Source organism: Rana temporaria, chromosome 11, assembly GCF_905171775.1.
Source record: "Rana temporaria chromosome 11, aRanTem1.1, whole genome shotgun sequence".
NCBI classification, from domain to species: domain Eukaryota; kingdom Metazoa; phylum Chordata; class Amphibia; order Anura; family Ranidae; genus Rana; species Rana temporaria.
Genome location: NC_053499.1, coordinates 4,212,169 through 4,228,881, shown reverse-complemented (window position 1 = coordinate 4,228,881; position 16,713 = coordinate 4,212,169). Strand labels below are relative to the sequence as shown.

The window sequence follows — 16,713 nt, the reverse complement described above, 5'->3', positions numbered from 1 at the left end:
AAACAAGCCAAAGGTTGGTAAGAAGTGGTTGCAGGTTGGGATCATGCAGAAGCGTAGTCAGTAAACAAGCCAAAGGTTGGTAAGAAGTGGTTGCAGGTAGGGATCATGCAGAAGTGTAATTGAGGAACAAGCCAAATGTCAGTAACTAGTGGTAGTAAAGTTAGGGATGGCAACAAAAGGGGCAAGAGCGACATATTGGCTGGAAAGAGCATAAAGCGGAGCTCCAACCACAATTTTTTTTCAAAAGTCAGCAGCTACTGTAGCTGCTGTCTTTTAATAAGACACTTACCTGTTCAGGGAGGCCAGGATTTTTGCCCCCCCCCCTCCAGGCCGATTCGGCCACCAGCTCGGGTGCAGGCGCCGCTATTCCAACTAAGAGAAACTGACAGTGGAGCCTTCAGGCTTCACAGCCGGGTTCTTACTACGTATGCGTGCGGCGCTTTGTGAATGGTCAGCTCGTCTTCTGGTACACACGGGGGAGGAGGAGGGCATGCCGCAGAAAAGGACATGACGTCTTTCTCCGCGGCCGGGCTAGGATTCGGTCACGGAAGTAGGTAGTACATTTATTCATTCTAAAAAGGTAGGTAGAAGTGGGTGGAACTCCGATTTAATAATCTGGCAAACAGGAAGTGCAAAGGCCTAAGTAGGAAGTTCATGGGAGGAGCAAAGGTTTCATGGTTCAGGAGAAACAAGGCAAGGTTATCTAAGGAATTCAGGCTTCCCCAATACATACCTACAAATACAGCAGGGATATGCAATTAGCAGACCTCCAGCTGTTGCAGAACTACAAGTCCCATGAGGCATAGCAAGACTCTGACAGCCACAAGCATGACACCCAGAGGCAGAGGCATGATGGGACTTGTAGTTTTGCAACAGCTGGAGGTCCGCTAATTGCATATCCCTGAAATACAGCAAAATCTTTACAAGTGATATTAAAAGTGTTTTTTTTTTTTTGTTAAAACAACAAACATGTTATATTTACCTTCTCTGTGTAATGGTTTTGCATAGCGTAGCGTCGATCCTCCTCTTCTCTGGTCCCCCTGCTGGTACTGCTCCTCTTCTCCGAGTGCCTCCATGGGGGCTCTGCCCCACCCCCACTTTCTCCTCCTTACTGACTGTGATTGACAGCAGCGGGAGCCACTCCTGTCTCTCAGCCAATGAGTGGACAGAGACCCGGGGGTGGAGCCGCTTTTGCGTGCATTGCTGGATCACTATCGAGCCCAAGTAAGTATTAGCGGAGGGGGCAGTTCTGCAAACTGAAGTTTTTTATTTTTACCTTCATGCATAGCATGTAGGCCATGAAGTAAAGTCCATAAACCTGTCTTAGGTACACTGACTGGGTACCACCAACGGGGAGCCCCCCAAAAGTTAAAGCAGAGCTACACAAGGCTGCAATGCTTCTTGCAATTCCCCATCAAAGTATCCTACTAGGTTCCCTCCCCTTGTATCTATAGTCCACCACAAGGGAGCAGAGTAGACATGTGCACTGCCAAAATATTAATTTGTTTTAGATTTTGTTTAATTCTTTATTTATTTTTTTACGTTTTTCATTCGTTATGATCGCAATTCATAAATTCTAAAATTCTAAAATTCTAAAATCCGGAAAATAAGAAAGAAAATATCAATATTGTAAAGAATAACGCATTAACTAATAATAACTATCTAGTAAATTGTAGGTATTGGAATTTCCTTTCAAATTTGGCTATTAGTGAACATAACGAATACGAATTTATCCGAAGTTACGAATTATCCGAAACAACTCATGGAACAAAACAAATGAAAAATAAACAATAATAATAAAACATTTTTATTATTGTTATTCATTATTACTAATTCATTATGTTCCTTTAGTTTAGATATGGCATTCGTTATTTCTGATAATTCGTAACTAAATTGAAAGGAAATTCCAATACCTATAATTTAGTAGTTAGTAATAGTTAAGTCAATATTAGTTATTTCCTATTTCAGATTTTAGAACTTTCAGGTTTCCGAATTTCTGAATTTTCAAATTTACGAACTTATGATTATTCAAATTCACCGATTTATGAATATTCGAATTTCCGCGTTTATGAATTTTCGAATTTGCAAATTTACGAATTTATCAATATTTGAATTTACGAACTTACGATTATTCAAATTCACCGATTTATGAATATTTGAATTTCCGTATTTATGAATTTTCGAATTTGCAAATTTACGAATTTATCAATATTTGAATTTACAAACTTCCGAATATTCAAATTTACGAATATTCAAATTTACGAAATTTTTAATTTCCAAAATTTCTAATTTACAAAATTTCTAATTTACAAATTTTCAAATTGACGAATTTAGGGATATTCGTAAAAAAAATTGGTTAAACAGGTTTTCGTTAATTTGGACATTTCCGAATGAACGAATTTGTTGAAATTAATTAATTAATGAATTCATTCGGAACAAAATTAATTGCACATGTCTAGGACAGAGCCATGAACCCGGTGACTTGTCGTTAAGGTTCCCCTATCGAGATGGTTCCTGTAAGAACTGCGCAGGCGCAATCCTTGCCGACGAAAATCTCCAAACCTCGGCATTCACTCTCATTCCTTAACATCCCCGTGGATTGAAGGATGTTAAAAAAAGAGCCAGGAGGCCGTGAGGCCAACTGGCCACTTTTCTCAAATTCCACGTCGTCCTGGATTCCGGCCGAGGCTCGGAGATTTCCGTCGGTAAGGATTGCGCCTGCGCAGTCCTTACAGGAACCATCTCGATAGCCGGAACCATATCAGCAGATCACCAGCACATATTGGCAGATCACCGGCACCTTAATTTCCCCAAGACATCCGGGCCGCCTGATAGACCAAACCCACTAACCATATTGTGCAGTGCCCATACAACATCTACAACATGAGGTAGAACTTGGTAAAGTAGGTGCTCCCCAAATAGGCACCTACCTACAAGCAGCCCCATATCCTTTATGTCAGGTCCTGTTTTAATCTCCTCCATAATACGTTGTGTTCCATGTCCTGTGTAGGCCGCTGCTTTAGTGGCGGATACTCCATAATTTCCAACCCATTAATGCTACAACACATCTTATGGTACAAACCTTCTAATAGATCTGTCGGGGAGGATCGGATATTCATCATCTTAATAAGCGGAGTGGAGTCCATCTCAGCGATAACGTCTATGAGAATATGAGATGCACTGATTTCACACACGCCATTAATCTGGCATGTCCACCTTATTACTCCGGATACATACAGTAAATAAGCGATCGTGTGTTGGCTGCTGATTGGTGACGGGATATATTTATGCCGAAGAGGACGAGCAGCGTCGTACTAAACCTTTCCCAATGGCTGCCAACACTTGGATGGGAAGTATTTTTTCCCTATTTTGTTACATATTTATTCACTTTAAGAGCAGAATACATGTTATATATATAGAGCCAGATCCTTGTAGCGTGGCGCATTGTTGCGGCCGGCGTAGCGTATCTCTGATACACTATGCCGCCGTAACTTACAGCGTAATTTCCTTATCCTCAAAGAAATTTGCACCGTAAGTTACGGCGGCGTAGTGTAACTTTGGCGGCGTAAGGGCGCGCAATTCAAATGGATGTGATGGGGGCGTGTTTTATGTAAATACGTCTTGACCCGACGTAAATGACGTTTTTTTTTCAACTGCGCATGCGCCGTCCATGGGGGTATCCCAGTGCGCATGCTCGAAATTAACTCGGAACAAGCCAATGCTTGCGACGGTGACGTCATTCGGTGACGCAAAGCCGTATTCGCGAACGACTTATGCAAATGACGTAAAAAAATCTAAATTCGACGCGGGAACGACGGCCATACTTAACATTGAGTACGCCTCATATAGCAGGGGTAACTATACGCCGAAAAAAAGCCTTACGGAAACAACGTGAAAAAATGCGCCGGCCGGACGTCCGTTCGCGGATCGCCGTTACTACCTAATTTGCATACTCGACGCGGAATTCGACGGAAACGCCACCTAGCGGCCAGCGGAAAAATGCACCTACGATCCGACGGCGTACTAAGACGTACGCCAATCAGATCGAGCCCGCATTCCGTCGTATCTTGTTTTGTGGATACAAAACAAAGATATGACGCGGGAACTTTGAAATTATGCGGCGTATCAAGAGATTCGCCGGCGTAATTCTTCTGTGGATCTGGCCCAAAAGAAGTATGATTTTATTTATTTATTTATTTATTTATTTTCACAATCAAAAAAGATTTATTTATTTTTTTGGACCTGTGATATTTTTATATTAGTAAAACAATTGATAAAAAGGAGAAGGGTTGGGATTTTTTAGGTGCAGAGTAAGTTATAATAATATCAAAGATAATGTAAAAAAGATTTTTTATTTTGAAAATAAAAATATTAAAACAATACAGTTGGCAGGTACAGCTTAATATAGTTTTATCGAAACAGCACTACAAAATGGACTTCCCAACATGTTTCGCCCATATGTCTTCTTCAGGGGATGCTGTCCGATTAAGAGGTACAAGCCTTCTATCAAGAAAACAGAAACATATCATATTAAGTCAAATTTATTTGAAATTTCAAAAAAAAATAAAAAACATATTTTTTTATAGTTTTCAAGAGAATAGGGAGTAAAGCTGAAGTCGAAGTACAAACACTTAATTATATTGACTTAAATTTAAGACTTACTATGCATCTGGAAAGTATTAACAGCGCTTCGCTTTTTCCATATTTGTGCCAAATTCGTTTTTTTTCTATGTCGGGAAATCCCGACAGAAAAAGTCAGATGGAGCCTACACACGTTCGGAATTTCCGACCAAAAGCTCACATCCAACTCTTCTTGTCGGAAATTTCCGATCGTGTGTACGTGGCATAAGATTTGTGGCGCTCTCATCCTTTCTACATATTGGGCCAGATTCTCGTAGAATCGAGTTAAACTGGGCGGGCGTAACGTATCTAATTTACGTTACGCCGCCGCAAGTTTTACAGGCAAGTGCTTTATTCTCAAAGAACTTGCCTGTAAAGTTGCGGCGGCGTAGCGTAAATCACCCGGCGCAAGCCCGCCTAATTCAAATTAGCCGGGTAGGGGGCGTGGAGCATTTAAATTAAGCGCGTTCCCGCGCCGAACGTACTGCGCATGTGAAGAATATCCCAGGGTGCATTGCTCCAAATGTCGTCGCAAGGACGTCATTGGTTTCGACGTGAACGTAATTTTGGCGTCAAGCCCCATTCACGGACGACTTACGCAAACAACGTAAATTTTCAAATTTCGACGCGGGAACGACGGCCATACTTAACATTGGCTGCACCTCATATACCCAGGGGCAACTTTACGCCGGGACAAGCCTAACATAAACGTCGTAACTTCACTGCGTCGGCCGCGCGTACGTTCGGGAATTCGCGTATCTAGCTAATTTGCATACTCGACGGGGAAAACGACAGAGGCGACACCTAGCGGCCAAAAAAAAAAATGCATTTAAGATCCGACGACATAAGAGCCTTACGCCTGTCAGATCTAATGCTTATCTATGCGTAACTGATTCTAAGAATCAGTCGCATAGATACGATGGCCCAGATTAGGACTTACGACGGCGTACATGGCGTTGCGCCGTCGTAAGCCCTTTAAGAATCTGGGCCTCTGTAAATACATTTTTAGCTAACCAATAGTTAAACCTTTTTGGGACCCGGCTTCCATTTTTTTTTCTCAAAAGAGCAGAGAGGAAACTCAAAACTGCAAGAAGCAGCTTTCAATTTGTATGTAAAGCAGCTTCAGTCATCGGCACAATGAGCGCCGATTTTGGATTACGCGCTTTCATAGATTGTCGGAAATGGAAGAATTTTTTCTTTTTTTTTTTTTTTTTCTTTCTGACGACTCAGCTCCCTAATATATCAAATAATGTTAATGAAAGAATTGCGTACCTGTCCGTTCTGGTGAAGGGGAAGCTGTGAAAACCATTTGGTGCGACTCAGAAAAAAAAAACAGCGACTCAGCAGACCGATATCTCGCTTACAGCGCCGGGATATTTCACCTTATTAAGATATACATGAAATTCCTGCACAATATTGTGTCTGCACAGCTCGCTACTCTGGGTGCAAAAAATCCATAAAAAAACTATTCATGTTAACCACTTAAGACCCGGACCAAAATGCAGGTAAAGGACCAGGCCCCTTTTTGCGATTTGGCACTGCGTCGATTTAACTGAAAATTGCGCGGTCGTGCGACGTGGATCCCGAAAAAAATTGGCGTCCTTTTTTTCCCACAAATAGAGATTTCTTTTGGTGGTATTTGATCACCTCTGCGGCTTTTATTTTTTGCGCTATAAACAAAAATAGAGCGACAATTTTGAAAATAATTCAATATTTTTGACTTGTTGCTATAATAAATATCCCCCAAAAATATATAAGAGGAGAATGCTTGTAATACAAAGCACTCGCATATCAAAGCGAGTTTCCCCATAGAAGTCAATGGAAACGAAAATAATTTGTTCCGCATTGACTCCTATGGAATGCAATACCGCATGTGGCCAGAGGTGGGAGAGGGGGCACCGGAGAGCCTCAGAAAACCTTGGAAAGGCTTGAGAACTGAGGGCCAGATTCACAAAAGAGATACGACGGCGTGTCTCCTGATACGCCGTCGTATCTCTGTGATCCGCCCGTCGTAACTGTGCGGCTGATTCATAGAATCAGTTACGCATAGATAGCCCTAAAATCTGACAGGTGTAATTGACTTACACTGTCGGATCTTAGGATGCAATTCTAGGCCGGCCGCTAGGTGGCGAGGCCATTGCGGTCGACGTAGAATATGCAAATGACTAGTTACGGCGATCCCCGAACGTCCGCGTTACCCGTCGATCTAACTTTACGTAGTTTCCGTCGAGATACGCGTCGTAAAATTAGGGCTGAGCCCTAGGTGTTCTAAGCCATGTTAAGTATGGCCGTCGTTCCCGCGTCGAAATTGAAAAAATCACGTCGTTTGCGTAAGTCGTCCGTGAATGGCGCTGGACGCCATTTACGTTAACGTCTACACAAATGACGTCCGTGCGACGTCATTTAGCGCAATGCACGTCGGGTAATTTTCCCGACGGAGCATGCGCAGTACGTTCGGCGCGGGATCGCGCCTAATTTAAATGGTGCCCGCCGCATTTGAATTAGGCGGCCTTGCGCCAAGCGAATTTACGTTACACCGCCGCAAGTTTACAGGTAAGAGCTTTGTGAATCAGGCACTTACGCTGTAAACCTGCGGCGGTGTAACATAAATGGAATACGTTACGCTGCCGTGGAGAAAGGTAAATGTATCAGAATCTGGCCCTGAGTATTTCCGAATGGCTCGGCTCTGCTGTGCTCCGGATCCCAAACAAAATTGGCGTCCTTTTTGCGGTTTTTATTTTTTGCGCTATAAACAAAAATAAAGCAACAATTTTGAAAAAAATTCAATATTTTTGACTTGTTGCTATAATAAATATCCCCCAAAAATATATATAAAAAAACGATTTTTTTCCTCAGTTTAGGCCGATACGTATTCTTCTACCTATTTTTGGTAAAAAAAATCGCAATAAGCGTTTATCGGTTGGTTTGCGCAAAAATTATAGCGTTTACAAAATAGGGGATAGTTTTATTGCATTTTTATTAATTGTTTTTTTTTACTACTAATGGCGGCGATCAGCGATTTTTTTCATGACTGCGACATTATGGCGGACACATCGGACAATTTTGACACATTTTTGGGGCCATTGTAATTTTCACAGCAAAAAATGCATTGTTTACTGTGAAAATGACAATTGCATTTTGGGAGTTAACCACAAGGGGGCGCTGAAGGGGTTACGTGTGACCTCATCTGTGTTTCTAACAGTAGGGGGGTGTGGCTGTAGGTGTGACGTCATCAATTGTGATTCCCTATATCAGGGAACACACGATCGATGACGGCGCCACAGTGAAGAACGGGGAAGCTGTGTTTACACACGACTCTCCCCGTTCTTCAGCTCCGGGGACCGATCGCGGGACTCCAGCGGCGATCGGGATCCGGCGAGTCCCTCGGCCGCGGTCACGGAGCTTAGGCCCACAGTTAGAAACACCTCCCAGGGAACACATTTAAATCCCTTGATCGCCCCCTGGTGTTAACCCCTTCCCTGCCAGTGACACCGTATCGCAAAAAAAATGGCCTGGTCATCAAGGGGGCAAATCTTTCCGGTCCTTAAGTGGTTAAGGAATTGGGTTTTCGTGTCTTTTACATCTCCTTGGAATCTACCTTTTAATACATTTATTTTCCTTATCGTTCCAGGATATGATTTCTGCGCCGATGGGCATGAGTGTGGAGAAAACTCGGAATGTCGGAACGAGATCACAAAAGCCACGTGCGAATGTCGAAACGGTTTTGTGCCGGTGCAGGGCGACCCAACTTACTGCGAAGGTAAGGAGCCGGTTTTCGGCTCGCCCTTTACACACTTACGTTTTGTGATTACCAGCCGCTCTTTCCGCGGTGAACTGGCGAAGGTTTTGTAGACGGCGGCCGAGTCGTTCGTTGGACTGCGATACAGTAAATGCTTTCTCCAAATGATTAGATATATCTGTGCAGAAAATGACAGGGCTCTTCTGAGTCAAAGTCTAAATTGAATGTTGACCTGTGGGGGACACGGGGGAAGTTTGTTGCACTTTTTGAAGCTGGACTGGAAAGTACTTGCGTCGCGTGGGAGGTTTGTTTGACCTCCATAGGCTAATAACATTGTTTATCGGTGTGCCACTGTAATTACTCCACGCCGCGCACAGCAGGAGTGTCCACAGGAATAGAGTGCTCAATGTATCCAAAGCAACAGGCTGTCTGGCTGTATATGAAAGAGGAAGTAAACCCTCTCAGTAAAAAAAATAATTCCTGCAAGACAAAGGCATAATGAGCTAGTATGCATAGCATACTAGCTCATTATGAATTACTTACCTGAGAACGAAGCCCCCGCAGCTGTGATGGTGGACACAGGGGAGGGGACCACCTCCGTCGCCGCCATGATACCCGGAGTGACTTCTGGGTATCGCTGCCCCGGCGCTGTGAATGGCCGGAGCAGGGATGACGTCACTCCCGCACGTGCGCGCGGGAGCCGCCACTAACGGCATGATGCCGATAGTAGCGGCACGCTCAGTGCACCGTAGACACCGGTGTAGAGGCGTTGCTAGGGGGGTGTGGTCCGCACCCGGTGACACCCGCTAGAGGGGTGACACCATCCCGTTTTTTTTTTATAATTTTTTTTTTTTGCTGACATGCCCAGCCTGCCCTTTGCAATCCCAGCCTGCCCTGTACCACCCCAGCCTGCTCTGTGCCACCCCAGCCTGCCCTGTACCACCCCAGCCTGCCCTGTATCACCCAGCCTGCCCTGTACTACGCCAGCCTGCCCTGTACCACCCAAACAGCCCTATACCACCCCAGCCTGCCCTGTACCCCCCCAAACAGCCCTGTACCACCCCAGCCTGCCCTGTGCCACCACAGCCTGCCCTGTACCACCCCAGCCTGCCCTGTACCACCCCAAACTTTCCCATGCCACCCCAACTTGCCCTGTGCCCCCCTAAATTGCCCTGTACCACACCAATATGCCCTATGCCACCATAACTTGCCCTATACCACCCCAACCTGCCCAATTCCACCTTAACTTGCCCTGTACCACCCCAACCTTTCCCATGCCATCCCAACTTGCCCTATGCCACCCTAACTTGCACTATACCACCCCAACCTGCCCTGTACCACCCTAACTTGCCCTATACCACCCTAACCTGCCCTATGCAACCCTAACTTGCCCTATACCACCCCAAACTACCCTATATCACCCCAACATGCCCTATACCACCTTAACCTGTCCTATACCACCCCACTACACCAACCTGCCACTATACCACTCTATACTACCCTAACCTGCCACTATACTGCCCTATACTATCATTTACAGGGGCTGGTTTGGGGTGCGCCCCGTGCCCGTGCGCTGCCTACTTGGTGTTGGGCAGCCTAGACAGAGGGGGGGTGACACCATGTTTTACCGCACCGGGTGACACCAACCCTAGTGACGCCACTGCACCGGTGCCAAACCTTCTTGGAAATATAACCGTGTAGGTTAAGGAGATATTTCTTGGACCTACAGGTAAGACTCAATCTAGGCTTACCCGTAGGTCAAAGTGGTCTGTAAGGGTTTACAAACACTTTAAAGGCCTTGTAAACCTAAAATACTAGGGCCCAGATTCACAGAGAGCAAGGCGCACATTACGCCGCCGTAGAGCAAACACCGTACGCCACGCCCAACGTATCGCGGAGAGGCAAGCATTGCATTCAGCAAGCCAGTGCTCCCAACGCTGCTCCAGCGTGGAGTGGGTTTCGAAGGCGCACGCCGGCGTAGGTGGAAGTGGGCGTGACCCCATGCAAATGATGGGCCGAGCGCCAGACAGGTATGTATCACAAACTGCGCATGCGCCGTGATGTGGATGCGCAGCACCCCCCACAGCACAACTGCCTAAGCTACGCCGGATCACCGCGTACGCCGTGAACATAACGTACGCCCAGCCTGACACATGTCCAACGCACAATACCGCCGGCTTGTGTTCCCTGGTGCAGACCTGAGCATGTCTGTTGCCGGGTTGCACCTCCTTTATGGGGAATTACTTTACGCCGGACGTACAACTTACGCTCATCTCGCGTAGCTTGCGCCGGGCACACGCACGTTCGTGAATCGGCATATTTCCCTCATTTGCATGTTTAAATGGCTAATCCATTTTTTTACCTGCGGTGTATATTTTCCTTCCTAATGCTCTGGTTTCCACTCACAACCCGAAGATGTACTGGCAGGTTCATTGGCAAACGACTAATCTGCTTCTGCTGTACGCACGCCCTCAGTTGGATGGGAACATTAGATTGTAAGCTCCTTCGGGGTGACAGGGAATGGTGTGTAAAGCACTTCATTATTTGTTAGTTCTAGATGAACACAGGAAATAAATTGGTTTCCAATGATTTTCTACTGGCGCTAGATACCTGATACAATTTTAGATGCTGAATAGACACTTTGGGGGTTTTGCTGAATCTGCTTTGATATATTTTGTGCGGATTGCTCTGTCATTGTTGTGCATTATTGTATATACCAGTGGTTGTCAACTTATGAGCTAAAGAGGACCTCGAATGCGGCCCCTGACATCACCAAAGGGCCACAAAGTTCAATGTATGTGTAACAGAATGGCCCGTGACACCCAGAGACTTTTGAAGGATGCGGGGTACGCCTGTGCCAGCTTCACCAATGACTCTTGGGTCTAGGGTCATCCTATGTCTAACTGTATATAACAAGCTGAGTGTACCATTAAAGTATTCATTCGTTGAACCAGAGAGAACAGAGCTTGTGTCTCGTCCTTCTGGGGAATGGAATGGGTCCTGTCTGCTGGATTGTCGGATAAGCTGTCTTGGGTTGGTGGAATGGAAGATCGTAAACGGTGTTAACCCCTGACGGTTACAGTATGTAATGCTGAGAGGACTTTCAGAGACTGCAGAGCTAATAGAGGAAATGAGGGTCAGAGAGTGAGGACAGGATACACTGTTGGTGGGTAGAGGCTGCAGAAGACAATACGAAGCTGGGAAGAGGTTACATGAGGCTGGTAGAGATCAATGTTGTTACCCCAATCAATATTCCCACTACAGACTGCTGAGCTCCAAGGGCTGCTCATCATATACCAAAGGGCTACAGGTTGGGCACCAGGGTGATATACTTTGTAAAGTCACTATGTCACATCCTGTAGATCCATGGAAAAAAAGACATTATGATGTCACAGTACGTTATTTACACAATCTGACAACCCTCACTCGGCCCCCTGTAGCTTCGGGGGCCCTCCTGTACCATTGACCAGGTCTAGATCACTCTCAGGTTGAGTAATCTAAGCAGTACCGGGACAAGGCCATCTAGAGCCCTGGGCGAACATGACAAATTGCATCCCCCCACCCCCAAGATGTATGAGCATGTGTCAGTTAAAATCCCCTCCCCCAAAAAAAGTTTGAGCACTAATCTGTATGCTGCACCCTCACCCCCCCCCCCATGCGCCCAGCCCAAAGTCCCTCTCTCTATATATGCCCTCAACACAAATCCCCCCAAAAAAAGAAAATCTCCCCCCTCTGAGCACAAATCCTCTACCCCCCCCCCCCCCAATCCCCAATCCAAGCACAAATACCCCCAATCATCCCTGCTAGCACAAATCAATCCCCCCCAAAATATTTTACCTCTGCCATATTACTTTTATAGCGCAAACCCCTAAACCCACCCCCCCAGCACAAATCCTTTTCCCCCTTCCAACACAAACCCCTCAAATCACCACCTCCCCAATTTTGCCCTCCTAGAACAATTCTTACCCTCTGCTTCCCCCAAATTCCCCTTCTTAACACAAATCCCCTCCCCCCAAATCTCCTCGCAGTGCCCCCACCTCACACAATAACACAGTGTCCAGGGCAGCCGCCCCTCCCGCCCCTGTCCTGGCCCTGAATCTAAGAATGCTTGGGCTTATCCATCATACTATCGACTTGGTCTAATTCACCATTCAGTGATGTATGGGCATCTGTCATCTTTTGTGTTCACTTCTGTAACGGAATGGCCCGTGACACTCAGAGACTTTTGAAGAATGCAGTGTACTCCTGTGCCAGCTTCACCAATGACTCTTGGGTCTAGGGTCATCCTATGTCCCTTAGGGGCATAGGATGACTGAGGAATGATATCATGAATTACATGAGATGGGACATTAATGATAATTCATGTATTGCAGGAGATCTTAAAATATTTCATTGTCCATTGTGTGATGCTAATACTGTTTTGTGTCTATTGTACTAATTAAGTCTGTAAAGGTCAGATGTCTAACTTTTAGGTGTTAATTGAGTCTGGCTTCTGAAAGACATTCCATTGTGTGATGCTAATGACACTGTTTTGTGTGAAAAGTCTATTGATGATAGATGTGGAATGTGACTGAGCACCCTCTAAAGCTCAGACGTCTGTGTATTGTGTATCAGGTGTGAATAGCTTATTGTCGGAGACAGAAAGTCTGACATAGGAATGTGTATTATGCAGGTGAATAGCTTATTGTCGGAGTCAGGACGTCTGGTGGATAATTAACTCATCTGAATGTCATTATCTAAAAGAATGTGTTTGAAGCCCCATTGTGTGATATGGTGGGTGGAGTGTTTCATTGTCCCTGTGATTAACTGTAACATGCTTGTCACTGCATAAAACGCTGAGAGTGTACCATTAAAGATTCATTCACTTTGGAACCAGAAAGAAACAGAGCGCGTGTCTTGTCTGTCTGGGAAATTGGTATGGATCGTGTCTGCTGGCTTAACTTTTGCGCAAACCAATCAATAAACGCTTATTGCGATTTTTTTTTAACCAAACATATGTAGAATACGTATCGGCCTAAACTGAGGAAAAAATCTTTTTTTTTTATATTTTTTTGGGGATATTTATTGTTGCAAAAAGTAAAAAATATTGCATTTTTTTTTCAAAATTGTCGCTCTGTTATAGCGCAAAAAATAAAAACCGCAGAGGTTATCAAATAACACCAAAAGAAAGCTCTATTTGTGGGGGGGGAAAAAAGGACATCGATTTTGTTTGAGAGCCCAGTCGCACGGCCGCGCAATTGTCAGATAAAGCGACGCAGTCCCGAATCGCAAAAAGTGGCCTGGTTTTTGGCCAGCCAAATGGTCCGGGCTGAAGTGGTTAAAGTGTTCGCCAAAACGAATCCAAGCAGATTATCCCATTTCTAGTAAGGGCATAAGACTGACCTCATGGTTCGCTATAGACCACTATAGACCACTATAGATAGTCGGAGGTTTTGCCCATGGTCATGGAACTTTGGAGTAACTCAATTAGCTGGATTCATAAAGACGTGCCTAATGTTAGGCAGGCGTAGCGTATCACATATACGCTACGCCACCGTAAGTTAGAGAGGCAAGTGCTGTATTCACAAAGCACTTGCGTCCTAAATTACGGCGGCGTATCGTAAATGTGCCGGCCTAAGCGCGCCTAATTCAAATTGTGAAGAGGTGGGCGTGTTTTATGCTAATGCATCCTGACCCGACGTGATTGACGTCTTAAATGAACGGCACATGCGCCGTCCGTGGACATATCCCAGTGCGCATGCTCCAAATTAGGGCGCAAAGACTTATTGGTTTCGACGTGAACGTAAATTACGCCCAGCCCCATTCACGGACGACTTACGCAAAAAATTAAAAAAATTGACGCGGTTCCGGCATCCATACCTAACATTGGCTACTCCATCTTTTTGGTGGAATATCTTTAGGCCTGAAAACGCCTCACGTAAACGGCGTATCTTTACTGCGATGGGCAAGCGTACGTTCGTGAATAGGCGTATCTCGCTGATTTACGCATTCTAGGCGTAAATCAGCGTACACGCCCCTAGCGGCCGGCGTAAATAGACAGCTAAGATACGACGGCGCCGGCGGTCGTATCTTAGCTAGATTTAAGTGTATCTCAATTTGAGGGTACACTTAAATGTACGACGGCACAGATTCAGAGTTACGACGGTGTATCTACTGATACGCCGGCGTAACTCTACGTGAATCTGGCTAAATATCCTTATATACTTTCAGCATTTACATTGTACTGTATATACTTCTCTTATTATCCGGGTCCCTTTTCTGTTATGAAGGCATCGTTCCGGGAAAATGAAAATCAAGAAAGAATTGATTTTTTTCCCTTTCACCGACAGACTGCGAAACACACAATAGAGCCACATGGGAAAATGATTCATGATTGCTTTGTAAGAATGGCGATTGACTCTAATTAATGACAATTAATAGCTGGCAGTATTGAAGTTGGAGAGCTTCTTGAGGAACCTTCCAAGCGCCAGGAGAAAATATCACAGCATTGTGTGGATATGGAGAAGTACATTAGAACAACGAATGAGGCCTCATACACACGACCGTTTTCCTCGACAAAATCCATCAAGAAAAATGCTGCCAGAGCTTTTTTGCCGAGGAAAACGGTTGTGTGTATGTTTTTCGGTGAGAAAACTCTTGTGGATCTCTCAGGGCCGATCCTTGGGTCACAAGCGCCTGGGTGCAGAAATATTTCTGGCGCCTTCACATGGGCGTGGTCATTTTACTAACTCCTCCCCTTTACAAATGTTTCTATGGCAATGACTAAACCACAGAGATGCTCCCCCCTTCATTACCCTGGGATCCTTACATGATCTCTTAACAATAAACAAAATATAGGAAGAGAAGCAGAGTACTTTATTGGGACCTGGAGGGGGGTCTCTCTGATGGACACAGAATAGATAGGGGGGAACACCAGCCCTCCTGTAGGGGGCCTGGCCACACAGGGGGGCCCAAACAGCAGGAGGAATTAGTGCGGTTCGGCAGAGGGTGGTTACAGAAGGATGTCCTGTGTGGCTCTCTGCAGCAGCTGAAAGACAGTTTCTTCCCCTCCTGCCGGCTTTCAGCTGCTGCAGGGAGAGACACAGGGCATCTTTCCTGTAACTGATTCCCCTTCCTGTTCTGCCCGCTTCTGATCCCTCATCACTGTGAACATATTTTTTTTTTATGTAAAAAAAAAATACAAAATAATGATTTTAGGGTATTTTAAGTGAAAATATGGTCTTGATATATTGGGGGGGCCCTGCCAGGTAGGCTGTACGGGGCCCCATGATTTCTAACAGCAGCCCTGCCCCCAGACATACTACAGGCATGATACAGGAGATGGTCAGAGACTGTAGACATGATACAGAATACATTCAGAGACTGTAGACACAGTACAGGAGATGATCAGAGACTGCAGACATAGTACAGGAGACAGTCAGAGACTGCAGATGTAGTACAGGAGATGGTCAGAGACTGCAGACGTAGTACAGGAGATGATCAGAGACTGCAGACATGATCAGAGACTGCAGACATAGTACAGGAGATGGTCAGGGGCTGTGTATCCTATGCAATCTATCATGCCATAAAACATCTAGAGCAGGGGCAGCCCAGAGCACGTGTAAAGGGATGCTGGGGATGCCATCCCCAGCACACTGAACACTGTGACTCACCTCGGTTCTCTCTCTGTGCAGCCCAAGATAGAGATGGGAGGGGGAGGCATTCCAACTGGAGTTGGTGGAGATGGTGCGGGATCCAAGACTCCCAGTGTTAGGAATTCATTCCTGCACATCAGCACTCAGCAGCCACTGAAAACTAGAACCCTCATGTCAGAAAGAGGAACGGCCCCTCCCCCGAGCACTTCCAGGCTGGACGGGCTGCCCTATGCTCACACGTCAGTTCTGGACGGACACACACATCTATGCTCAGAACACTAGTTCTGGACGGACACAAACAAGGAGGGAAGGAGGGAGGGGAGAACTCTGGCACCCTGTGCACCCTGCCTAGGATCGGCCCTGGGATCTCTACAAGAAAAAAAGAGAACGTGTTCTCTTTTTTCTCGTTGGGAGTCTCAATTTCCACGTCGTGTTCCTCGTCGGGCTGGTTTACGACGAGAAACACGTTCGTGTGTATGCTTAGAAACCCGCGCATGCTCAGAATAAAGTATGAGATGGGAGCGCACCTTCGGTAAAAGTAGCATTTGTAATGGAGATAGCACATTCGTCACGCTGTAACAGACTGAATAGCGCGAATCGTCTCTCACCAAACTTTTACTTAACACGCAGTAACATGAGATTTGAAAAAGCAGCCCCAAGGGTTGTGCCAGTGGAATCGAACTTCCCCTTTATAGTGCTGTCGAATGTGTTGTACGTCAC

The 16,713-nt window shown here is 45.6% G+C and overlaps 1 protein-coding gene across 1 annotated transcript in view; it reads left to right on the top strand.

Moving 5' to 3' along the window:
• The window catches only part of NELL1 (neural EGFL like 1), a 1,277,601-nt gene that overhangs the window by 568,663 nt on the left and 692,225 nt on the right, over positions 1 to 16,713 (top strand). The window contains 1 exon segment of the mRNA XM_040327905.1: positions 8,252 to 8,380. Within this exon segment, the coding sequence (XP_040183839.1) occupies positions 8,252 to 8,380 (129 nt within the window).